The sequence below is a fragment of the Perognathus longimembris genome, chromosome 28 (genome assembly GCF_023159225.1).
Source record: "Perognathus longimembris pacificus isolate PPM17 chromosome 28, ASM2315922v1, whole genome shotgun sequence".
NCBI classification, from domain to species: domain Eukaryota; kingdom Metazoa; phylum Chordata; class Mammalia; order Rodentia; family Heteromyidae; genus Perognathus; species Perognathus longimembris.
Genome location: NC_063188.1, coordinates 85419897 through 85446158, shown reverse-complemented (window position 1 = coordinate 85446158; position 26262 = coordinate 85419897). Strand labels below are relative to the sequence as shown.

Below are 26262 nucleotides of genomic sequence, written 5' to 3'. Positions count from 1 at the left end.
GTACGATTTTTTTCCTTCCACTAATGAATCCCTCTGTTAGTTTTTTTTTTCTGAATAGTTACCTGAAGTATATTAACTACGTCTATTGTGTCCTACCATTAAACTTCAGATTTCTCTGGATAATTTAATGTGTCTGTCTGATAACTTAAAAAGTGTGTGTGTTCTTTTTCTACATGCAACAACAAAACATAAACTCTTGTTCCATAGTGAAAAAAGAATATTTTTGCTTTACCAAGCAGAATAAGTTGCTTTTCCTCATAAGAGCTTCCATTTCCCAGTGGCTGACACCTTTAATCTTAGCTACTCAGGAGGCTGAGGTCTGAGTCATCCTGGTCCAACGCCAGTCCTAGCAGGAAAGTCTCTGAGACTATTTCCAATTAACCACCAAAAAGCTGGCACTTACAGTATGGCTCAAGTGGTAGAGCACCAACCTTAGCACAAAAGCTTAAAAAAACAGCACCCAATCCCTGGGTTCAAGCCCTAGTACTGGGATATACAAAAAAAATTAAACTTGCATTTTATAGCAGTTTGTTATAATTGTATCTTAAAATATGCTGATGTCTGCCAAGTGCAGGTGGCATATACCTATAATTCTAGCTACTCAGGGGGCTGAGTTCTCTGGATCAAGTTTTGTAGCTATCCTGGGTAGGGAAGTCTGTGAGACTTATCTCCAATTAACCACAAAAAAAAAAAAAGCTAGAAGTGGCGAGTGGTAGAGCACTAGCATTGAGCACAAAAGCTCAGGGACAGTGCCCTGGCCCTGAGATCAACCCCCCCAAGACCAGCCAGAAAAGGAGCTCTGTGACTCAAGTGATACAGCACTAGCCTTGAGTACAAAAGCTCAGAGACTGACATCGCACAGGCCCGAAGTTCAAGCCAGCAACAGGAAGAGTTGAAGTACATTATGAGTTCTTCACACTGATGAGATTGCTTAAACCTCATCACATCTCTGTGAGGGAAGTACCTTTTTGTACATGTATGTTGATCTTGAGGCTTGAACTCAGGCCTGAGCCTGAGCTTCTTTTGCTCAAGGCTAGTGCTACTATTTGAGTCATGGCCCCACTTCCAGCTTTTTAGGTGTTTAATTGGAGATAAGAATCTCACTTCCTGTCCAGGCTGGCTTCAAACCTTAATTCTCAGATTTCAACTTCGTGAGTAGCTAGGATTACAGGCACGAGCCATGAATGCCTAGCAGAATTACTTTACTTAATAAAATGTTGCCTTATTATCATGTAATTGCTTAGACTTGAACTTGAGTCAGCTCATCTTTGGATGACACCATTATAAGTGGTTTAAATTTTTTGCATCTTACCTATTTTGTGATCAAATTAATATACACATTTCAAGGACCTAAAATCATTTTAGTACACAAAGTAAGAGCTGAAATGGCTGCAAAATGGTCATTTGTTTGGTTCAGACGTCTCAGATGAATAAATTATAATCAGAAACCCATTAAACATCTGGCTTAGAATTCAGCTTCCTTTTTTTGAACTCTTTTCTCCTCCTCTTTGGTTCCATTCCTCACTTGGTATTTTGAAACTCTTAAATATAGATGTTGTATTAATTGGGTCTTTTTAGGGACTACGTTGTCACTGTATATTATGTCTTAAGAGCTTAGGCCCGGGCTGGGGATATGGCCTAGTGGCAAGAGTGCTTGTCTCCTATACATGAGGCCCTGGGTTCAATTCCCCAGCACCACATATACAGAAAACGGCCAGAAGTGGCACTGTGGCTCAAGTGGCAGAGTGCTAGCCTTGAGCAAAAAGAAGCCAGGGACAGTGCTCAGGCCCTGAGTTCAAGCCCCAGGACTGGCCAAAAAACAAAAAGAGCTTAGACCCAAGCTCTTCATACTGACAGAATTTTTTTTATGATGAAATGATTTATCTGGCAGGATCTTAGTGTAAAAGAGAGGAGGAGGGGAAACCTAAGTCCCCAATAATTATAGTTCTGCTTACTTTGAGGTAAACATTAGGCAGATTTTGTTTTGTTTTGTTTTTTCCAGTCCTGGGGCTTGAACTCAGGGCCTGGGCACTGTCCCTGGCTTCTTTTTGTTCAAGGCTAGCACTCTACCACTTGAATCACAGTGCCACTTCTGGCCATTTCTGTTTATGTGCTGCTGAGGAATTGAACCCAAGGCTTCATGTATGCTAGACAAGCACTCTACCACTAGGCCACATTCTCAGCCCCTAGGCAGTGTTTTATGTTTGTTTTTTAGAGTTAAGTTTCTTGGGTACCACTGTGTCTACTTTAAGTGAAGCAAGCTTGTTAAAACATAGTGTCACAGAAATGATGGGACAAAGTGTGAACAAATGCAGCAGTGGTACTCACTAGACATTGTTGAACTATAGAATTTGTGGGTGGGGACAGGAATGGAAAACTGGGAGAGAGGGAAGGAAGGGGTGAATTGTTCAGAAAGACTTATAGCCCATTTGTACATCACCTTTACAATAACAATAAAGAATTTTTAATACATAGTATCAGAGGCAAATAATAGAGAAGTTAAAGAGAAAAGTTAACTTTTTTCCTGTATTATATAACTTTTTTTCCTCTATTTTTACTGTATTTTGTTAGTCTCTAGCAATTGAGAGGGAGTGTTGCATAGAGATTGAAAGACTCGTTTGCTCCCTTGTACTTAAGCTAAGTGATTAAAAGGTCCTTTGTGGGATTTATTTCTTTGGGGTTTAGGGATAAATCTGGTTCTGGTCTTAAAATTTTGGAGCCTGTGGTTCAGCTGATTTATTGCTATTTCATTTTTTTTTCAAATTTTTATTATCAAACTGATGTACAGAAAGGTTATAGTTTCATACGTTAGGCACTGGATACATTTCTTGTACAGTTTGTTACCTTGTCCCTCATACCCCCCTCCCTCCTCCCCCTTTCCCTCCCCCCCCCCCCCGGAGGTGTTCAGTTCACTTACACCAAACAGTTTTGCAAGTATTGCTTTTGTAGTTGTTTGTCTTTTTTTACCCTGTGTCTCTCAAATTTGGTATTCCCTTTCAATTTCCTACTTCAATACCAGCATACACGGTTTCCAATATACTCAGATAAGATTACAGAGATAGTGTAGGTACAACCACAGGAAGGTGATACAAGAACATCATCAATAATAGAAGCTACAGATACACATAGGACGTTGAAAGTAGTTACAACTGTTTCCATAACATGGAGTTAATTAAAATGCTCTTCCAGATATCATTGCAGTATTATGAACACATGAATGAATTATTTTGTTTCGAACCATTTCTCTTTCTTACAGATAGCACAACAATAGAAAAATTAAGAGCTATTTGTTTAGACCATGCCAAACTTGGAGAAAGCAGCCTTAGTCCATCTCTTGATTCACTATTCTTTGGTCCTTCAGCCTCACAAGTGCTATACTTAACAGAGGTTAGTATTTTCCTTTTGAATTTAAGTGTGATTTTGTGTGTGTGTGTGTGTGTATGTGTATGCCAATACTGGAGCTTGAACTCAGTGCCTGAACACTGTGAACATCTTTGCTTGAGGCTAGCACTATACCACTTGAGCCACAGCTTCACTTCTAGCTTTTTTGATGTTTAATTGGAGGTAAAGGCTGTGGATTTTCCCTGGCTTCGAGCTGTGATTCTCAAATCTCAGCCTCCAGAGTAGATAGTATTACAGGCATGAGCCACCCAGCTGAATGAGATCTTTCATCTATGATAGAAAACTATAGATAAGCTTGTAATAGGATATTTTTGAAATGATCAAAATTTTCTTAGCTGTTATGATAAAGGATATAGAAGTTTTGTGTACATGTGTATACATACACACATAAATTTTTAAAGACTTATGTAGTTTTTGTCTCTTCCCCCTTTTTTTCCAGGTCGTCTATGCCTTGTTAATGCCTGCTGGTGCACCCCTAGCTGAGGATTCCTCTGATTTTCAATTTCACTTTTTGAAAAGTGGTGGTCTACCCCTTGTCCTGAGTATGCTAACAAGAAATAACTTCTTACCAAATGCAGATATGGAAACTCGGAGGGGTGCATACCTCAATGCTCTTAAAATAGCCAAACTGTTGCTAACTGCCATTGGCTATGGCCATGTTCGGGCTGTGGCAGAAGCTTGTCAGCCAGGTGCAGAAGGCGTGAATCCATCGGTAATACAGACTTTTAAGCTCTCTGGTAACAGTAGATAGTAATATTTAAGATTATATTTCTTGGTAACTTGAAAGTGTATAGTTCAAGGTTAACTCAAAATGTTGAAAGGTCTTTCCAGTGAATACCTTGTTAATATGTTATCTTCTTTTAGACCATATTTGTATTAAACGTGCACATGCTCTTCACTGAGAGGATAGTTCCCCCTCTGCCTACTTAAATCTTCCTTGGCACTCAGTTATTTTAAACCTAACCCCACGTCTCTGATTATCTTGTGCCTAGCAGATATCTAAAGACAGATGACAGAAATAAATACAATTTATTTAACCTGTTGTCAGCTTCCTTTCCCACTTTAATCAACTTAACCTCCAGTTCTGAGCATGTTCTGACTCTTTCTTTGCCTTAGTGTGATATCTTGATCCATGTCACAAAATTTCTCAAGACATGCCAAAATTTGATACTTATTTGTGAAAGGTTGGTTATACTAAGTTATTGGTGGAAGATAAAAGTTCAGAGATTTTTTTTTGTATGTGTGTACATGTGTTACTGGGTTTGTATTCAGCCTCATGCTTGCTGAGTAAGTATCACTTGAACCATGCATGCATACCTTTTCACTTTAGTTTTCATATACTCTCCTTTTTGCCCAAGTCAGTCTCCAAAAGGTACTTTCCTCCTCAGCAACTGAGATTTTGGGTGTGTACCACCATGGTTTATTCTTTAAAATGGGGTTTGTCTTCCTTTTTTGGCCCAGGCTTGCCAAAAAGGGCGGATCCATCTGTCTCCCAAGTAACTGAGATTGAAATTTTCTTTAGAGATGGCTTAGGTCTTGAGTAAGAAACATCTGTGATGAGGAGGTAGGATAAGTACCTAGATTTTGGTCCATTGTTAACAGTACTGAAGCAGGGCTGGGTATAATATGGCTTAGCAGTAGAGTGTTTGCCTAGCATGCATGAAGCCCTGGGTTTGATTACTCAGCACCACATATACACAGAGAAAGCCAGAAGTGGCGCTGTGATTCAAGAGAGGTAGAGTGCTAGCCTTGAGCAAAAAAGAAGCCAAGGACAGTGCTCATCAGGTCCAGAGTCCGAAGCCCCAGAACTGGCACACACACACAAAAAAACCGAAAACAACAACCACAGTACTGAAGCAGGGTGATGAGTACATGAGACTTAATTATGCTGTTTTGGACACTTTAGTGTGTTAGAAGTTTTCCATGAAAAAATAAGATTCGCACCTCCCTACGTATGAAACTGTAACCCCTCTGTACAGCACTTTGACAATAAAGAAATGAAAAAAAATAAGATTCAAGAAGTAGCACTGTGGCTCAAAGTGGTAGAGTGTTAGCCTTGAGCTGCAGAGCTCAGGGACAGCACTCAGGCCCAGAGTTCAAGCCCCACAACCAACAAAACAAAATAAGTACTTCACTTTGATAATAAAGAAATGAATAAAAAGAATAAGATTCAGCTGGGCACTGGTGGATCATGCCTGTAATCCTAGCTACTCAGGAGGCTGAGATCTGAGGATCACGATTCAAAGCCAGCTAGCAGGCAAGTCCATGAGACTCATCTCCACTTAACTAGCAAAACGCTGAAAGTAGAGCTGTGGCTCAAGTGGCAGAATGCTAGCCTTGAGCAAAAGAAGCTCAGGGACAGTACAAAGACTCTGAGTTTAAGTCCCAGAACTGGCAAAAAAAAAAAAGTGCCACAGACTTTCCTGCCCAGACTGTCTTGGAACTGTGATCCTCAGATCTCAACCTCCTGAGTAGCTGGGATTACAGGTGTGAACCACCAGTGCATGGCAGATGACTTAAATTTTACATTGGTTCTTTCACTCTTAAGATCATTTTGTTGGGGCCAAGGGCCAACTTTGTTGAACCAGAGGATGAAAGCAGGGCCTTGTGACTTGAACCACACCCCTAGCCCTATTGCGTTAAGGGTTTTTTTTTTTTTTTCTTTAAGAGCGGTTTTTAATTGGCTAAAAGAGTGCATACAGCTTCTTGTTAGGCCAAAAAAGATTTTTGCTGGTCTACACTGTCTGGTGCCTGTGGATCAAGATTCAAGGACAACCTGTGCAAAAAAAGTTTGTATGACACTAAGAAGAGGGGGAACAGCAAAAAACAAAGCTGGAGGTGTGGCTTAAGTGGTAGAGAGCCATTCTAGTAAGCTGAAAGACCTGAGTTCAAACCCCAATACTACCAAAAAATAGATTTTTTTGTCTTGATACCTGACATGAGTGCTTAATAAAGAGTACACCCATTACACACAAAAAACACCACAATCATATGCTTCCCCCTTTTACCTTTTCTTTAGTACTTATAGAAAGTCAAGTTACCTAGTTGTCTCTAACGTCAAAGAGCACACAGTCAACAGGAAACTAAAGAAAATATAGGAATATCTCACATGATGTTATAAAGTTGAAACTTAGAATTGCCTTTATAGTCAATTTGTTGCTTCTTATATAGAGATTTACAAAAGTTATATTAAGTAAAAACACTTCCTTTTTCCTGAGGTGCTGGTCTTTGTTTTTTCCCTTTCAAAATAGAATTTGGTAAGGCTTCAGATATAATACAGAAACCAGACATCTGTAGAAGAAAAAATAGAATTTGATTATAGTGGTGAATGTGAACAAAGTCTTCCTGGAGGCATGTATGTAAAAGATGTGAAATTCTTTACTGAGTCTAAATGAGGTTGGACTCAGTCTGTTCATGTTCAGCTTATAGTTTTTCCACTGCAAGTTTAAATGAACCCAGATGTAAAGACCTAGGTTGGATTAATCTAGAATGGAGGTTTGTAGAGAGACGTGACACGTGTGTAAGAAACAATGGAAACACCTTATTGATAATTTCAAGTGAAATTTGCATAAGCCACTCCAGGTGATGCAGTAAATATATGGAAGGAGGTGTTCTTAAAGGAGAGTTGATAGCAGCAGTACAAATGATTGTGTCTAATTATGTACAGATTATTTGCTTAAGCAAAATGGTTTACATTTTTCAGGTCAACCAGGTTATTCATGATCAAGCAGTGGTGCTACAAAGTGCCCTTCAGAGCATTCCTAACCCATCATCTGAATGCATGCTTAGAAATGTGTCTGTTCGTCTTGCTCAGCAGATATCTGATGAGGTTAGTATTTTAAGTTATATACATATATAGATAGGTGTGTGTATACACAGGTGCATGTGTGCATACACATTTAATATGTTATAAGGATTACTAAAAGGATAATTTTATTTTCCTAACATCAGGCTTTGTTATTTTTTTGTGCTAATACTGAGGCTCGAGCTTGAGGCCTTTGTATTCACCCTTACCTTTTTTTTTAACAGCTGGTGCTCTACCACTTGAGCCATACCTCCATTTCCAGTTTTTTTGCTGATTAATTGAGCATAAGAGTCTCGTGGGCTTTACTGCCTGGACTAGCTTTGAACCTTGATCCTCATATCTAAGCTTCCTGAATAGCAAGGATTACAGGCCTGAGCCACTGGCACCTGGCAACATAAAGTTGTTATCTTAATCTAATCCTTTTATAAAATCAGTTTTATATATACAATAACATCTTTGCAAAAGTATATAGTTCCAGAAGTTGGACAAATATATGTATGAATCGTGTATGAATTTTTTTCTGATTCTGGGGATCAGTATCTTAAACCAGGATCTTACAGGTGAAGCCCCAAAACAGAATACTTCTGTCATTCTTTCCTTCTGTCTTTTTTTTTCAGTTCTATTCTAACTTTATCATTCCTGTCCCAGTGAATCACTGATCTTTTTGTTCCTATAGAGGAGTTTTTTTATTTTATAGAATTTTTTTTATGTACATGTACTGATCCTAGGGTTTGAACTTGGGGCCTGGTGTTGGCCTTGAACTTTTGTGCTCAAGGCTAATGCTAGACAACTCAAGCCACAGCTCTACTTCTGCTTTTTTTCTGGTTAATTGGAAATGAGAGTCTCACAGACTTTCTTGACCAGGCTGGCCTCAAACTGTGATCCTCAGATCTCATCCTCTTGAGAAGCTAGAATTACAGGTGTGAGCATCATGGTTGCACACCTGTAATCTAATACTCAGGAGGCTCATGACTTCAAGGCTTGCCTGGGTTACATAGTAAAACTCTTGTCTCCAATAAATTAAATAATAATTGTGTGATAACTGAGAATTATCTGTTTTATGGATCAAAATATTTTATTGCTAAATACCATGAATATGCTGTATTTCATATACTTACCAAGACTAGAATTGTTAAACTGATCAAGATACACTGTATGCATAAACTGACATGTTGAATTAAAGCCCATTTATAAAACTAAAGATAATTTTTTAATTGTAAAAGAAATGTAGAGACTAGAATTGCTTGCCCTTTTTTCTTCAGAAAAGCTGCTATTAACATTTTGTGCACCTGTTTGAACATAGGTTTCTTTCTTTTTCTTTTGTCAGTCATAGGGCTTGAACTCGGGGCCTGGACACTGTCCCTGAGCTCTTTTGCTCAAGTATAGTACTCTACCAACTTGAGCCACAGTGCCACTTCCGTTTTTCTGTTGGCTAATTGAAGATAAGAGTCTCACAGAATTTCCTTCCTGAACTGGCTTTGAACTGCGATTCTCAGATCTCAGCCTCCTGAGTAGCTAGGAATATAGGCATGAGCCACCAGTCCCCAGCATTATTTTTCTTGAATAAACAACTGAGAATGAGATGATTGTCATCTCTATAGTCTTAAGATTCTTTTGTTTTTTGTTTTTTGTTTTGGCCAGTCCTGGGCCTTGGACTCAGGGCTTGAGCACTGTCCCTGGCTTCTTCCCGCTCAAGGCTAGCACTCTGCCACCTGAGCCACAGTGCCCCTTCTGGCCGTTTTCCATATATGTGGTGGTGGGGAATCGAACCCAGGGCCTCATGTATACGAGGCAAGCACTCTTGCCACTAGACCATATCCCCTGCCCAGTCTTAAGAATCTTATAAATGCAGGACCAGGTACTAACATAGCATACATTGTTATATTGCTGTTGAACAAAAAAAAATTTTTTTTTATTTTTCTAGTAATTATTCCATTCTGATACTCCTATCTTAAATATTCATTATCTTGTAGGCATCAAGATATATGCCTGATATTTGTGTAATAAGAGCTATTCAAAAAATTATCTGGGCATCGGGATGTGGAGCATTACAACTAGTTTTTAGCCCAAATGAAGAAATTAGTAAAATTTATGAGAAGGTAAGAATTATGATAAACATATTCCTTTTAAAAATAAATGCCGCCTAATTGTACATATGATTAAAATTTTACTACGTTCACTATGTATAAAAATCTAGTTACTTATTTTTAGTTGTGAAAAAATTCACTGGTTGCTGTCATTCAGAATTTAGTAAAAATTTCATTTTGAAAAGTACTTTTAGAAACCTGCCATGAAGCTATTTTTTAGTGGGGTTTTTTTGTTGTTGTTGATAGTGTCGTTTTTGTGCCGCTAAGGGCTTGAACTCAAGGCCTTGTTCTCTTGCTTAGCTTTTTCCACTCAAACTGGTGCTCTACCACTTGAACCATACCTGACTTTCTTCATTTTGCTGATCTTGGATTTGTCTGCCAAGTCTGGCTTCAAGCCCCAGTCCTCAGATCTCCGCCTCCCAGCTGAACCTGTGTTTTTCTTCTTACTGGGATCAGACATAATCGTCTCATAGTGAATTTGCTTTCTCTGGTCCTTTTTTTCTTTCATCAATTGTCAGTCCTGTGTAAGTTAGTGTTTTGTTAACTATCAATTATTGTATTATGGCCTTTTAAGTGTATATGTGTGTGCATGTGTTAGGTATTCTAACCTGGCCTTTTTTTTGTGCCAATTCTAGGGCTTGAACTCAGGGGCTAGGTACTGTCCCTGAGCTTTTGTCCTTAAGGCTACCACTTTACCTCTTGAACCACAGCTCTACTGGCTTTTTTGTGGCTGTTTAGAGATAAGAATCTCTCAGACTTTCCTGCCTGGGCTGGCTTTGAACCACAATCTGATCTCAGCCTTACATAGGATTACAGGCATGAGCTGCCACCAGCACCCAGCTACTCAGGTTTTTTTTGTTGGTTGGTTGGTTGGTTGGTTGGTCAGTCGGTCAGTCATGGGGTCAGATCTCAGCCACCTGAGTAGCTACTAGGAGATAGAAGCAGCAGGTTCACAAGTTATAAGCCAGCCTTGCCTTCTAAAGGTAAGACTCTGCTGCCCTCTCCCCACCCCCCCCCACCAAAAAAGGATGCCTGGAGCTGAAGTGACAAGAGTGACTGCCTAGCTAGCACAGTTCCCTGAGTTCAAACCGTAGCAGAGACAGAGAGAGAGATTGATTTACTGGTAAGGAGACTTGACGTGTGGTTTGAGTAGGAAAGCTTTTAAGCAGTAACTTAAAGTTGCATAACCTTTTTTTCTTAAATACTTCTCTAAGTAATTCATTCTTATAAATTTACAGACTAATGCAGGCAATGAACTCGACTTGGAAGATGAACAAGTTTGCTGTGAAGCATTGGAAGTGATGACATTATGTTTTGCCTTGATTCCAACAGCCTTAGACACTCTAAGTAAAGAAAAGGCCTGGCAGACATTCATTATTGACTTACTGTTACACTGTCACAGCAAGTAAGTATCTTTTTTAAAGAAATGTGATTTTATTTTTGTAAGCAGAAATGAATTTATTTATGCCAGCATAATATATAACAGAAATCATATAATTCATTCCCTTTGGCACATTGATATTGAAGGGTTTTTTAAAAATAATATTTACTTATTTATTGTCAAAGTGATGTACAGAGGGGTTACAGTTTCATATGTAAGGCCATGGGTACATTTCTTGTACTATTTGTTACCTCCTTCTTCACTCCCCACTCCCCCCATGAGTTGTTCAGTTGGTTTACACCAAATGGTTTTGCAGGTATTGCTTTTGGAGTCGTTTGTCTTTTTATCCTTTGTCTCTCGATTTTGATATTCCCTTTCACTTCCCTAGTTCTAATACCAGTATATTTTTAAGTGTTTTGCTTAACCTAAATTTTAGTCTGCAAAATTACAAAGGACAATAGTTTCCTGTCTTATATTCCTAGATGCCATGTTTTCTTTAGTCAAACTATTAATCTAGCTGGGTGCCAGTGACTTATGCCTCAGACTCAGACTCAGGAGTCTGAGATCAGGGGGAATCATAGTTCAAAGCCAGCTCGGCAGAAAAGTCTGCAAGATTCCAAACCTTATTAATTAGCAAATATCCAAACTAGAGATAGGGCTCAAGTGGTAGAGCACCAGGGAGAGGTCCTGAGTTCAAGCCCACAACCAAAAAAAATGAAATCATGAGTTTTACATTTTAAACTAGAATAAAGATCATTATAAAGCCCTTATCGCAATTTTAAGAACATTTAATCAGTGACAGGAGTTTTGTTTTGAACTTATTTTATATGAGTCAGGTTTGTAGAAAATGTTGTTTTCCATCCTCTCCTGTCAATCTATTCCTGACCTTCATATATAAGGTAACTTTTTAAACTAATTAGTGTTAGTGTTACATGTAATTAATTTGTCTCATACACATTTTGTGACAAGAGAACAAATGTACGATGTGTCATTCTGTTGTGTGCTATTCAACAATGGCAAAATGATGAAAAGTTAGCATAAAATCAGAATAAGCAATTTTCCAAAAGGAAGTCTAACAATGAATAGAGATTTTCTTTGCCAGTCCTGAGGCTTGAACTCAGGGCCTGAGCACTGTCCCTGGCTTCTGTTTACTCAAGGCTAGCACTCTACCACTTGAGCCACAGCGCCACTTCCAGCTTTATATATGTCGTGCTGAGGAATAGAACCCAGGGGTTCATGTATATGAGGTGAGCACTTTGCTACTAGGCCATATTCCCAGCCCCAAATAGAGATTTTTTAATTAGCATGAGGTAATGGAGTAGGTTCAGTTGCCCAATATGATGATTCTCAAAAGTAATGTAGAGTCTCAAATGGGAATGTTTACTGTTCACAGAAGTTCCTTGGGTAATTTCCTTGAAGGCAGCCAGTCTTGTCTATTCAGAAACTCCTCATATAGCAAGAAGTGTGGAAGCGTGCTAATTCCTTTGAGAAGATTTTTGTCATGGATAGACAACTCTATACATTTTGAAAAAGATAAATATATCTGAGTGCCAGTGGCTCACACCTGTAATCCTAGCTACTCAGGAGGCTGAGGTCTGAGGATTGCAATTCAAAGCCAGCACAAGGAGGAAAATCCATGAGATTCTTATCTCCACTTAAACACCAGAAAACCGGAAGTGGTGCTATGGCTCAAGTAGAGTTCTAGCCTTGAGCTGAAGAGCTCAGGGACAGCAGGCAGGATCAGAGTTCAAGCCCTGTGACCGACAAAATAAAAATGAAAAGAATAACTCTTAATTCCATTTAATAATATGTTTGAATAGAGGTGATAAGAAGAGGAAAAATGATTAGCCAATGGCTCTAGTAAAGGCAAACCTGAAAGATGCAAAGTTCTTAATCCTTGTTGTGTTTCTGTTGTGTTTTGGGGTGGTTTTTCTGATATGTGTGTGCCATTCCTGGGGCTTGAACTTAGGGCCTAGTGCTGTCCCTGAGATTTTGTGCTTAAGGCCAGCACTCTTTATCACATAAACCACAGATCTACTTCAGGCTTAAGAATCTCATGTATTTTCCTGCCCAGGCTGGCTTAGAGCTGCAGTCCTCAGATCTCAACCTTATATAAGACAGAACCAGTTTGTTTTCCTTCCTGAAACATATAATGTAAAATACTAAAGAAAACACTTAATCTCATATGTTTGTTATCTTTTCTGCTATGATAAAGGAAGTGTTCTACCGTTAAAACTTTCATGTGCTTTTCCACTTGAGCATCTCTACTCATAGACATGTACCTAAGTATAAACATCCATATACACAGTTACTTAGATGGTTAAACATCAGTCAAATTATGAGACTACTGAGGAGGAAGAATGGGGAGAAGAAAACAAAAAGGTGAATTAACTGTAACTGAATTGCAAATGTATATGAGAGGCATAGAGAAACAACAAAAGCTGGTGCTCAATAGGGGGGACTGGATGGAAAATAGTTTCTTTGGGTAGGAACTAGCAAAGGGGATATGCTTGGAGGGAGGATAAAGACGACTAAATACTGTTGAAACAGATTGTTTGCAACTGTGACAATGGGACAAGGAAACCTGTTGGGGATGCTGTTTCTTAGAGTCAAAAAGGGGAGGTAAAAGACAAACCATTCAAAAAGCAACACTTAAAAAACGATTTGGTGTAAACCAACTGCACAACTCTTGGTGGGACAGGGGGAGGGGGAGGGCGGAAATGAGGGGAGGCGGTAACAAGTAGAACAAGAAATGTGCTCACAGCCTTTCATATGAATCTGTAACCTCTCTGTACCACACTTTGACAATAAAGAAAAAAATTGATTAGAATACAGTTAAATGTAAGGAGATGATATTGGATCCTGTATAACTGGTATAAGCCAAAAAGATACATAAAGCTTTGTATTTTGTATCTAAAAGTTTTCCAGTCTGTTCAGAGGAGTAGTAGGGTAGGTACATTAGAAGGCATCTCTCAAAACTCTTAGGTCATAGTCCTAAACATACAGTTTAGCCCCCTCCAAAAAAACAGCATTATAGATTTTTTTTAATTACAATTAATTAAATGTGAAACATTTCTATTTCAGAACTGTTCGTCAAGTGGCACAGGAGCAGTTCTTTTTAATGTGCACCAGATGCTGCATGGGACACAGGCCTCTGCTTTTCTTCATTACTCTACTCTTTACCGTTTTGGGGGTGAGACATTTTTTAAAATAATGTTTACTAGTACAATTCATTCTTTCAGCAAAGAGATTTAAGAATATTTGGTTTTAATAAATACTAGAAGTTTCTGTGGTTATTTTAGTCACCTTCTCTAGTTAACTGGGATTATTTGAAAAGTAAATTCATATGATTATGCTTGATTGTTTTCAGAGCACAGCCAGAGAGAGAGCCAAACATTCAGGCGACTACTTCATTCTTTTAAGGCACCTTCTTAATTATGCTTACAACAGTAATATTAATATGCCCAATGCTGAAGTTCTTCTCAATAATGAAATCGATTGGCTTAAAAGAATTAGGGTAAGTTGCAGTTAATACTGTTTGTTATATCATTGTTATATAAATAGTGTGTTTTATTAATAGGTGGTTTAATAGTTTTGAACATTTTGGTGAGTTAGTTAATTCCAAAGTAATAAAATAGAAAAAAGAGCCTGGGAATATGGCCTAGTGGTACAGTGCTCGCCTCGTATACATGAAGCCCTGGGTTTAATTCCTTAGCACCACCTATATAGAAAAAGCCAGAAGTGGCGCTGTGGCTCAAGTGGTAGAGTGCTAGCCTTGAGCAAAATGAAGCCAGGAACAGTGCTCAGGCCCTGAATTCAAGTCCCAGAACTGGCACAAAAAAAAAAGTAAAATAGACCAAAGAAAATATATATACTGCATCAGTGGCTACTAACTACTCATATAAAATGCCTTGAAATTTATAGTGCCAATTTATAGCTGCTTCAAATTTAATATCTTTGGCATTTTTTAACTCATCTTTTTTAAATACTAGATTTTTGTCAAAAATGAATCTGGTAAACTAGCACTTTTGATTAGCTATTCGGCAGAACGTATGAGAATTTATAGTTGTAGCATTCAGACTAGCATTTCTTTTAGCAGTTTAGGCAAACACACTTCTACAAAGTTTTGAAGATAATTTAAACTTGTTTGAATGAAAAGGCTCGGGTGAATTTATTTCATACCCCTTCAACTCTGTCTAAATCACTCTTTTCCTTTTTGCCTCCCTTTCATATGTTAGGCACTTAACATACTTTTCTTTGGCAGGATGATGTTAAAAGAACAGGTGACACAGGTGTAGAGGAGACGATTTTGGAGGGCCACCTTGGAGTAACAAAAGAGTTACTAGCCTTTCAGACTCCTGAGAAGAAGTTTCATATTGGTTGTGAAAAAGGAGGTGCTAATCTTATTAAAGTAAGTTCAGTGTTCTTGGGTCTATATCCTTCTAATGTTTATCATTGAATTTGACTGAAATAAATGTGACTGATAATAGGTATATTATCTTGACCTTTTGTGTGTTTTAGTGTGTTTTTTTTTTACATTTTTTGTGGGTATGTTCAAATTCTGGGGCTTGAACTCAGGATGTGGGTGCTGTCTCTGAACTTTTCTACTCAAGTATAGTGTTCTACCATTTGAGGCACAGCTCCACTTCTGCCTTTTTCGGTACTGAATTGGAGAGAAGAATCTCATGAACTTTTTTGCCCAGGCTGGCTTCAAATTGTGATCCTCAGATTCCTCCTGGGCATATATAGATTACTGGCCTGAGGCACTGACCCCGGCACTCTTAAGAACTGTTCATAAATGTCAAACTTGTCTCGGTACATGGAAAGTTGAGTGTGCCTAATTATAGTGGTGTTTTGAAGTCAATTGTTTTTTTTTCCAATTAGAAATCCAAGTAAGTTGGGCACTAGTGGCTCACTCCTGTATACCTAGCTACTTGGGAGACAGACCTAGAGGATCTCAGTTTAAAGTTGATCTGAGGGGCTGGGGATATAGCCTAGTGGCAAGAGTGCCTGCCTCGGATACACGAGGCCCTAGGTTCGATTCCCCAGCACCACATATACAGAAAATGGCCAGAAGCGGCGCTGTGGCTCAAGTGGCAGAGTGCTAGCCTTGAGCGGGAAGAAGCCAGGGACAGTGCTCAGGCCCTGAGTCCAAGGCCCAGGACTGGCCAAAAAAAAAAAAAAGTTGGTCTGAGTTGAAAACTCTGCAAGACTCTTGTCTCCAAACTAACCTACAAAATACTGAGCTGAAGTCATGGCTCAAGTGGTGCTCAAATTGAGTACCAGTACTACGCCCCCCCCCCCCCACACCCCAAACAGAAGCATGGGAATCCAAAGTTTCTGAGATATAATAGAATCTAAAATTCCAATAAACAACTTTAGGATTGTTTTCTGAATATGTTGTTACTAATATGTACACATTTCTGAATATATTATTACTAATATGTAATCTTTTTTTTTCAACTCCTCAGGAATTAATAGATGATTTCATCTTTCCTGCCTCCAATGTTTACCTGCAGTATATGAGAAATGGAGAGCTCCCGGCCGAACAGGCTATCCCAGTCTGTAGTTCACCAGCTACAATTAATGCTGGTTTTGAGTTACTTGTAGCATTAGCTGTTGGCTGTGTGAGAAATCTCAAACAGATAGTAGACTCTTTGACTGAAATGTATTACATTGGCACCGCAATAACTAGTAAGTATTTTTAAATACACAATTGTGATGATTGACGTTTTTTCAAGTTCTGCTTACTGATTTTTCTTGTAGGGAGTATCTTCATGGTTTTTTTTTCTTTCAACTAGTTTAATGTTTTTAACAAATGAGTGTGTAGTAAAAATTTTTCATATGTTTGTTAAATGTCATCATATAAGTGGAATGAGGATTTTATAAATTCAGTGTCATCTTTTAGGTCTAAAGTAAAACCTAAACTCTAGAGTAATAAGTAGCCAACACAAAAACAACTTAAATTACATCTATTAGAAAACCTTTCGGGTAGAATTTTCTCCACACTGTTTGTTTTTACCAGGTCATGGGGCTTAAACTCAGGTGTGGTCACTATCCCTGAGCTTCTTTGCTCAAGGCTGGTGCTGTACCACTTCAATCACAGTGCTACTTCCAGCTTTTTCTGGATAGTTTATTGGTGATAAGAGTCTCGTAGCCTTTCTTGCCTGGGCTGGCTTCAAACTGTGATCCTCAGATCTCAGTCTCCTGAGTAGCTAGAATTACAGACTTGAGCCATCAGTGCCCAGCTGCTGTTGTGATTTTTAAGTAGTATATTTGCATGGAGAAAAGTATGTTTTTGCAATAATTTTCATCAGTTTGTGTCTGTCTTCTCAGCTTTTCTCTATATATGTTGAATCTATATACAAAATATATTTTCAACCAGATTGAGATATATAGTACAGTGTTTTACAATGTTCTTTTGTTTTTCACCAAAGGTATGTTTTTGTTCCTTATCAAACATATTATTTAATTCTGTTTATTGGTTTACTTGATTCTGTTTATTGTATACCTTTCAGTTTAATATACTATCATCTATTTAACTGTTCCCCTATCAAATGATAATATTTGCAGTGTTTTCATGGTTATACTAGATGGAGGGAGATGAGGAGGTATAAAGTGATTTACAGTTTTTCCAAAGCATGCAAATCCTCTATCTGGTTTACTCCTTAAAATAGCTCTGTGTATATATTCAAAGTCAGTGTTGCTATTATATTTGCTAGGTGAAAACAAAGTTGAAATAAAAAGAGGTAGCATATATAGCATATAGGCACTATGCCATATTACATGACTGCTTCTGAGGTTGTCATTTATTTTAGATGTGTTGAGGTAGAAATGCCAAGTGAGAGAATGTTGCAGGTGACTCCAGGCGTGGTGGAACTATTGTGTTAGTTTTGTCAGCTTAAAGGAACTTTGAAGGCTAAAATGGTTGTATTTGTGCTATATAACTATCTTGTTTTTAGCTTGTGAAGCACTTACTGAGTGGGAATATCTGCCACCTGTTGGACCCCGCCCACCAAAAGGATTTGTGGGGCTGAAAAATGCTGGTGCTACTTGTTATATGAATTCTGTGATTCAGCAACTGTACATGATTCCCTCCATCAGGAATGGTATTCTTGCAATTGAAGGCACAGGTAGTGATGTAGATGATGATATGTCCGGGGATGAGAAGCAAGACAATGAGGTAAGTTTTAGTTACTTCTGTTTTCTGTTTGAATTGTGGTAACAGACACCATTTTCTGTTATAAGAGATAACTTCAGTATCATCAGGCTTGTTGAAACTCCCTCCACCAATGCCAAAATCCCCAGGTGCTCAAGACCTTTATATTAAAAGATGTAGTGCATAACGTACACACATCCTCCATATGTCTTAAACTATGTCTATTTTTTAACCTATTCCTAATGCAGTGAAAGAAGTCTATACATGTTCAGTGCACACAGAATTTTCTCTGTGTGCGTGTGTGTGTGTATGTGCGCATGCACTCATGTACACACACCAATCCCAAAGCTTGAATTCAAGGCCTACCTCTTTACTTCCACTTAAACCACAGCTCTGTTTCTGGCCATTTGATGGTTACTTGGAAATAAAGAGTCTCAAGAACTTTCCTTCCCAGGCTGACTTTGAACCACGGTCCTCAGATCTCAGCCGCCTGTGTAGCTAGGATTTACAGGCATGAGCCACTAGCACCTGGCTCAGCAAATTTTCTTGTCCCTGATATTTTGTACTGAATTTGAATCTGTAGTTATAGAACAAATGGAGAATGCAGGACTGACTGTATTGTACTTTAGTCAGACCTATGTGCACAATATATGCCAGTACTGAAGCTTGAATTTAGGAGCTTGAACTCTACTTTTTAACCCAGCTATACCCAAATTTTTATGTAGTGTTCAGTATAATTTGCACTTTTATATAATGGTAAGAATCTTCACTTTTTTGTTTAGATTAAGTAACTACATATATATCACAGTACATATTTTAACCTTCACAATGATGAAAATCATTCTAGCCTACAAAGTTTATGAACTCTATGAACTTTAGCAGTAAAACCATTTCTTCCAGATAGAGTGAAGAATCTTCATTTTAAGTAACAGTTTTAAATTGTATTTTCACCTTGTATTGTTATTTTGTTTTTTTGGCTTTTCTGAGACAAGTTCTTCCTATAAAGCCCAGGCAGGCCTCAAATTCATAATCCTATTGCTTTAGCCTCCCAAGTGCTAGGATTACAAGTATATGCCCAGCTGTGTTTTCATATTTTTAATTACATTTTCAATAATTTATGCCAAGTTGTTTAGTAACTGCCAATTTTATTATTTGTACTTGGCTTTTAGGTTATATTTCTCCCAAATCATAAATCTCCTTGCTTAGGAAACCAGTTGTTCTCTACTTCAAATAATGTTTCATGATCTTTTGCCAAAACTTTATCTGCCTATAGAATATTCAGTGCAGAATAAAACAGTAAAGAAGATAAGTTGCAATGGTGCATCAGAGTTAATATAACTATGATGTGGTTCTCCAGAAAAGAGAATATGACAAGATATAAGTAAAAGATTCAGCCAAACAATGGTGGCTCACATCTGCAATCCTAGCTACTCAAGAGGCTGAGATTGGGGATCACAGTTCCAAGCCAATCCAGGCAGAAATCTTATCTCTAATTATCCACCAAAAAATCCACATAGGAAGCTCAAAAGATAGAGCACTAAGCTTGAGCAAGAGAAGCTCATGGATAGCTCTCGGGCCCTGAGTTCCATCCCCAGGACCAGCACCAAAAGAGAAATATTTAAAATTCAAATTGTAGTTTTGTTACCCACCATACATACATAATAGCTAATTATACTGGCAAGAAATAAATGAGAGGGCTTGGGAATAGCTCACTAGTAGCTTGCCTGGCGTGCACGAAGCATCCTATTTTCTATCCCAGCACTACAAAAAAGCAAATGAGGCATAAAAAGTACATACAAATATAAGATGTCCCACTTTTCCTCCTGCACCTCTGTTCTATGTTGTCTTGACATCCTACTGCAAAGTAAGATTGGTTATGGTAGCAGACATGTCTTGATTTTTCCCTTATGTTTTTGTTTTCTTACCTGGGCTATAAGTTTCTCTTGGGCAAGGACTAGATATTACCTGTTTCTATACTTTAATATAGAAATATTACCTATTTCTTTAAACACAGTTTAGAACATATAGAAAGATGCTCAGTTAACTGTAAATAACTAAATTCTCCTTTATAGCTGTCATGACTGTGACCCCTAGTAACATCCCTCCATGTTACTATATCTTCTGCCACTATCACTCATTTTGTTTTGTGTTTGTTTTGTTGTAGCCAGGATCTTAATATGTTGTTGACCAAGTTGGCCTCCAGCTCTGGGTTCAACCAATACACCTGCCTTAGCTTTCCAAGTAGCTGGGACCATGGACACACACAGTGTAACACTCAGTTCTATTTTATTTTCAAGGTGGTAAAATACACATAATTTACCATCTTAACCATTTTTAAATGTGTAATTGCTGAGCACCAGTAGCTCATACCTGTAATCCTAGCTAGGCAGGAGACTGAGATCTGAGGATTATAGTTCGAAGCCAGTCCAGGCAGAAAAGTCCCTGTGGGACTCTCCACCTCACTGCCCCGCTTCCAAGTCCTGGGGCTCAAACTCTGGGCCTGGGCACAGTTTCTGAGTTCCTTTTTGCTCAAGGCCAGTGCTATAACACTTGAGCCACAGTGCTACTTCCAGCTTTTTCTGGGATTAATTCCTGGGATTAATTAAAGATAAAGAGTTACTTGGTCAAAATTACTTAGCTTATAAGTGGTAGAGTCTGCATGTTTGTCTATTCTATATTAAAACTTATCAATTAAAAGTTTTAAGTGGGGTTGGACACCAGTGGCTCATGCCTGTAATCCTAGCTACTCAGAAGACTGAGGTCTAAGGATCACGTTTCAAAGCCAGCTAGGACAGCAAAGTCCATGAGACTCTTATTCCAATTAACCACCATGTGCTGTGACTGGTAGAGCACTCACTAGTAAAAAAGCTCAGGGACAGTGTCCAGGCCCTGAATTCAAACCCCACGACCAACAAAAAACAATTTTAAGTTTCGAGAAGTCGGGCAATGAGGGCTTGTGCCTGTAATTCTAGATACTCAAAAGGCTGAGATCTAGGATCACACACAGGAAAGTCCATGAGACTCTATCTCCAAAAAAACTTCAAACAGAAGTGGATGTGTAGCTCGAGGTAGATCACTAACTTTGAGCAAAAAAAACCCCAAAACTTAGGGACAGCACCCAGGCCCTGAGTTCAGGCTCCAAAACTGGCACGAACAAATGTTAAGTGGTTAGAGATCATTTGATCACTTAACTGGAATTTGTTTCATCATATTTAGGTTAGATTATTAATGATATTTCTTATTTCTAGAGTAATGTTGATCCCAGGGATGATGTATTTGGATATCCTCAACAATTTGAAGACAAACCAGCAATAAGTAAAACAGAAGATAGGAAAGAATACAACATTGGTGTCCTAAGACACCTTCAGGTCATCTTCGGTCATTTAGCTGCTTCTCGACTACAATATTATGTACCCAGAGGGTTTTGGAAACAATTCAGGTAAACTATGAGTGGATAATAAAAATGCATACTTTAAGCTGGGGCATGGCTCAAGTGATATAAAGTGCCTACCTAGAAATCATGTTCAAACCCCAAGTACCACCAAAAATTTTTAAAATAAAAATTTCTAAAATGTGATTAAAAACTTTTTATATTCAATATTTAAGCAATAGTAATATTCTGGCTTTCCCTTTTAGATTTTTGTTTTTGTTGTTTCCTGAGAAGGTACACTGATCATCCAACTTCAACAGTTGACAACTCATAACCAATCCTGTTTAATGTATATTCCTACCTATTTTACAGATATTTTTGAAACAAATTCCTAATGTAATTTCACCTTTAAGTCATCTATTATCTCTAATGTCTGTTTCAAGCATAGTCATGGTGTCATCATGACGTCTTTGAAAACCTTCCTTAGTATTAAATATGGTGAGCATTTGAACTAACTTAAATAGCCCATAAGTGATTTTCACTGGTATTTTTAAAATCTAGATCAAAATGAGGTACATATATTCAATAATAATGACTTGAATCTCCAAAGTTTCTCCCACCCCTTTAGAGTGATTTACTGGAGATAAAAACAAGGTAGTTTAACCCTATAGGTTCGCCCCCTTGCTTTCTGTTTTCTTCACTGCTTCATGAGATCCAAAGGCTTGATCAGATCGAGGTGTTGGTTTTATGCCATAGCTAGGCAAAGCTCTTTCATGGGTTATTTGCCTTCCTGCTTACTACCTCCATGAAGAATGTCACATGATTCTGCCTTTCTTGTTGTGATGGTAGCTACCATTGATTATCATCTTGTGTAGTCAGCTTTGTGTTTTTACAATGAAAAGTTTTGGAAGTTCAAAGCCCAAGATTGGGCAGGGTGTGAGCATGATGTGGCCTCTGATAAAGGGTACGATAGCTCATCGTGGTGAGATATGTAAGGGCAAGGAGTCACATGCTTGAACAGAAATAGGAAGGAGTTTAAAAATCAACTTTTTATTGCCTTCTCATCAGCTGCAAAGTGTTTTGTACCAGTGAATTTTTGCAATAATGCAGTATGGTACATTTTTCAACTTTGAATAAGAATACTTGAATTTCAAAAAGAAAAAAGAAATAGGAAGGAGGGAAGAAAAGGTAGGGACAGATTTTTATTTCTTTTATAATCATCTAGCAAGAATAGTCCTTCATTTATTAGCTAAAACAAATCTATAAAGTGAAAACTTTATGCTATGATTTTATAGGAAAAATCAAGATAAATTTGCTTTGTTTTTTCTTTAAAAATAATCCTCGGTAAATATCTTTTTAAGTCAGTGCCTATCATGCTAAAATATTCTAGTGTACCCATTTAACTCATTTCTCTACAGGAATAAGGCTTTAATGCATACCACTGCATGGTTTTGGATTTTTTTATTTTATACCATATTTGTTAGTCTTGGTTTGGATTTTCTTGATTTCTGTAATTGTTCCCTCATGATTAGGTCAGGCTATAAATTCATGGGAGAAGAAAGCCAGAAAGTACATTAGTGGTCTTGTATTCTTAGATTAGACTTACCTAGTATCTGTTTGTTTAGTTGTTAGTGTATCTTTTTAAACTTAATATTTCTAAAATAAAATTATTTGCCACATGAAAGAATCAAGCCAGGTACTGGTGGCACACGCCTGTATTCCTAGCTACTCAGGAGACTGAGATCTGAGGATTGTGGTACAAAGCCAGCCCAGGCAGCAAAGTCCAGGAGACTCTTCTCCAATTAACAACGAAAAAACGGAAGTGGTGCTGTGGCTCAAGTGGTAGGGTGCTAGACTTGAGCTGAAGAGCTCAGGGACAACACCCAGGCCCAGAGTTCAGGCCCCATGACTGACAAAACAAACAATACTGACTAATCCAAAGTTGAAGCAAAATAAAAGAAATAGAATAGTTACAACATTTATGTAAGAGATTCACCACCTCATTTTAATGGCATCTTCAGCTGGATTCCAAATGCATGTGTGTGTCATGTTATCTGAACCAACTACCCTTCTTGAAGCAATACTCTCCATCAGTAGTTTTCATGGCAGTTCTTTGCCACTGGAGTAAAACTTTGACTCTGAGCTTCTCTGTATGTAAAGTGCATAACCACCCCCCGCATTCCTAATTCCTTATGTGATTGTTTCTATATATTGTCATATTATATATTGTCATTCTCTCCTGCCCTCAAAATATATATAATATATATATTGTTGTGAGTGTTGCATGTTACATGTTTTATTCCATTCATTTCTTAGGCTTTGGGGTGAACCTGTTAATCTTCGTGAACAACATGATGCGTTAGAATTTTTTAATTCATTGGTGGATAGTTTAGATGAAGCTTTAAAAGCCTTAGGACATCCAGCTATGCTAAGTAAAGTCTTAGGAGGTTCATTTGCTGATCAGAAGATTTGCCAAGGCTGCCCACATAGGTAAGTGCTAATTACATATCAGAAGTGTCACTAAGTATATCTGACTACTATTGGATGTCCTTTGGTTTTGTTAAGTAATTGTTTTTTTTCTTTTACCCTGCTTGATTTCTTATTTCATACTCTGGGATTCTTTTAGATATGGTTATTCTTGGAGAAATAAAGATGGCATTTTTTTAAATCAGGAGGCCAAGATTTGAGGGTCATGGTTTGAAGTTAAGCCCAGGCAGGAAAGTTCATGACTTTTTTCTCTAACCAGTAAAAAGCCAGAAGTGGAGCTGTGGCTCAGGCGTTAGAGCATTAGCCTTAAGTGAAAAGGCTAAAGGACAGCTCCTAGGCCCTGAGTTCAAGCCTCAATACCAAAACAACAAAAAAGGCATTGTTAGCCAGTGGTTCATACCTGTCATCCTAGCTACTCAGAAGGCTGAAAGCTGGCTTTTCCATGTCACTAGAGATATTAAAGGTGCCCTTTAAGAATTTAAAGTATGTGTCCATTTGTCATGAGACTTTTATCTCCAATTAACCACCGAAAAGCTGTAAGTGGAGGTTGGCAATCGAGTGGTACAAATGCTAGAGCAAAAAATCTCAGGAGCTTTTAGAAAATAATAATAGGGGCTGGGAATATGGCTTAGTGGTAGAGTGGCTTGCCTAGCATGCATGAAGCCCTGGGTTCAATTCTTCAGTGCTGCATAAACAGTAAAGGCTGGAACTGGTGCTGTGGCTCAAGTCGTAAAGTGGTAGCCTTGAGAAAAAAAAACTCAGGGACAGTGCTCAGGCCCTGAGTTCAAGCCCCAGGACTGGCATCATCATCATCATCATCATCATAATAATAATAGTAATAACAATGATAATATATACTTCACAAAAAGAATGACAGGAAAGTAAAGTAAAACAGATACTGTGGAGGAAATGAAAGCAGAAACCAACAGAAGTGGGAAAGAGGCACACAGAGGGTGAGGATAAATACTGTCAAAGTAGTTCATTTGCATGTATGAAAATAGAACAATGAAACCTATAGAAATTATTTTTTAAAGGGGATAAAGGGACTAGGATATAGCTCAGTGGCAAAGCGCTTGCCTAGCAAGTACAATGTCCTGGGTTCAATCCCCAATACCAAAAAAGAAAAGATAAAAAGTAAATAAATAAAAGGAGCTGAAAATGAGGGGGACTGATATTGATGAAGGTACATTATATGCATGTATGGAACTGTCACAGTGAAAAAAAACCCTTGTACAACTAATGCATGCTAATATAAAATGTTTTTGCTGAAAAATTATTTCACTTAACAAAAATTGGTTAAGGGGCTGGGAATATGGCTTAGTGGTAGAGTGCTTGCCTTGCATGCATGAAGCCCTGGGTTCAATTCCTCAGCACCACATAAACAGAATCAAGTCTTAGAGTGTTAGACATGAGCAAAAAGAAGCCAGGGACAGTTCTCAGGCCCTGAGTCTAGGCCCCAGGACTGGCAAAAAAAATATGGTAGCTATTCAGGAAATCTCACATCTGAGGGTTGAGGCCAAAGCCAGCCCAGGCAGGAAAGTCAGACTAACCACCAGAAAAGTGGAAATGGGGGCTGTGGCTCAAAGTGGTAGAGCCTTGAGCAAAAGAGCTAAGGAAAAGCACCCACTCCCTGAATTCAAGTCCCATGACCAAAAAAAAGTCATAATAATAAGTAAAAATCACTAATAAGCACACATTTATGCCTTTCATATCAAAGTTTTACTTTGGGACTTAACTTCACGTATGTCGTCAGTGTTGTTTTGTTATGTCATCTCACCAAATCATAGTGAAATGGTTTTTGTACAAGCAAAGGTATATTACCTGTAGTGATGGACTGTGTATATCTGGTTATAGGAAACACTTTGTTTTTTAATGTAAGAAAATAATTGGGAGAAGAGAATACTATAAATGATATTTTATAGGGTTGTTAGCTTAACCATTTGTATAGACTTTGGCATGTATTTGCACACTTAAGTCTTGGGAACTTTTGGGTCTTTTATATTAGGCAAATTATATAAGACTTTTAACCTCGAGATTTTTCCAAATTATTTGAGAAGCATTTTTTTTGGCAAGTGGAAATGTTGAAAGAACATGATCTGTTAAGTTTGTGTGCCTGTGCACGCGAGCATGCATGCAAGCATGCCAGTACTGGGACTTGAGTTCAAGAGTTGGCACACTCGGTTGGCTTTTTCATTCAAGGCTGGCCCTCTCTCTACCATTTGAGCCACAACTCCAAGAATACAATCTCAAAGTTCTTGTTACATACTATAAAGAACCCTAGGGCTTTACTTCCACAAAATAGAGGTGAAGAAAATGTAGAACATAGTTCATATCGAACCTATTACTTGTCTCTATCATTTTTATTGGATTTTGCTCTGTGTATACTGGCTGGTTGCTTTTCCTATAACAGCAGAATTGAGTAGTTGCCACAGAGACCATAACTACTGTCCCAATAATAAACCATACTTGAACCAGCATGGTGCATATAAGGAGCTTTAAGCTGTGAAGCCAGACCTGACTTCAAAGTATCTTTTCAGAACTTAGCTGGCCCCACTATTTCACCAAATGTGG

At 38.2% G+C, this 26262-nt stretch overlaps 1 protein-coding gene across 4 annotated transcripts in view; it reads left to right on the top strand.

Moving 5' to 3' along the window:
- The window catches only part of Usp9x (ubiquitin specific peptidase 9 X-linked), a 109537-nt gene that overhangs the window by 62605 nt on the left and 20670 nt on the right, over positions 1 to 26262 (top strand). For all 4 annotated transcript variants that reach the window (XM_048336802.1, XM_048336803.1, XM_048336805.1 and 1 more), the window contains exons 22-33: positions 3257 to 3387; positions 3842 to 4114; positions 7106 to 7231; positions 9181 to 9306; positions 10533 to 10699; positions 13760 to 13868; positions 14046 to 14192; positions 14940 to 15086; positions 16147 to 16369; positions 17638 to 17858; positions 21083 to 21273; positions 23521 to 23694. In XM_048336802.1, the coding sequence (XP_048192759.1) occupies positions 3257 to 3387; positions 3842 to 4114; positions 7106 to 7231; positions 9181 to 9306; positions 10533 to 10699; positions 13760 to 13868; positions 14046 to 14192; positions 14940 to 15086; positions 16147 to 16369; positions 17638 to 17858; positions 21083 to 21273; positions 23521 to 23694 (2035 nt within the window). The remainder of the gene's footprint in view (positions 1 to 3256; positions 3388 to 3841; positions 4115 to 7105; positions 7232 to 9180; positions 9307 to 10532; positions 10700 to 13759; positions 13869 to 14045; positions 14193 to 14939; positions 15087 to 16146; positions 16370 to 17637; positions 17859 to 21082; positions 21274 to 23520; positions 23695 to 26262) is intronic.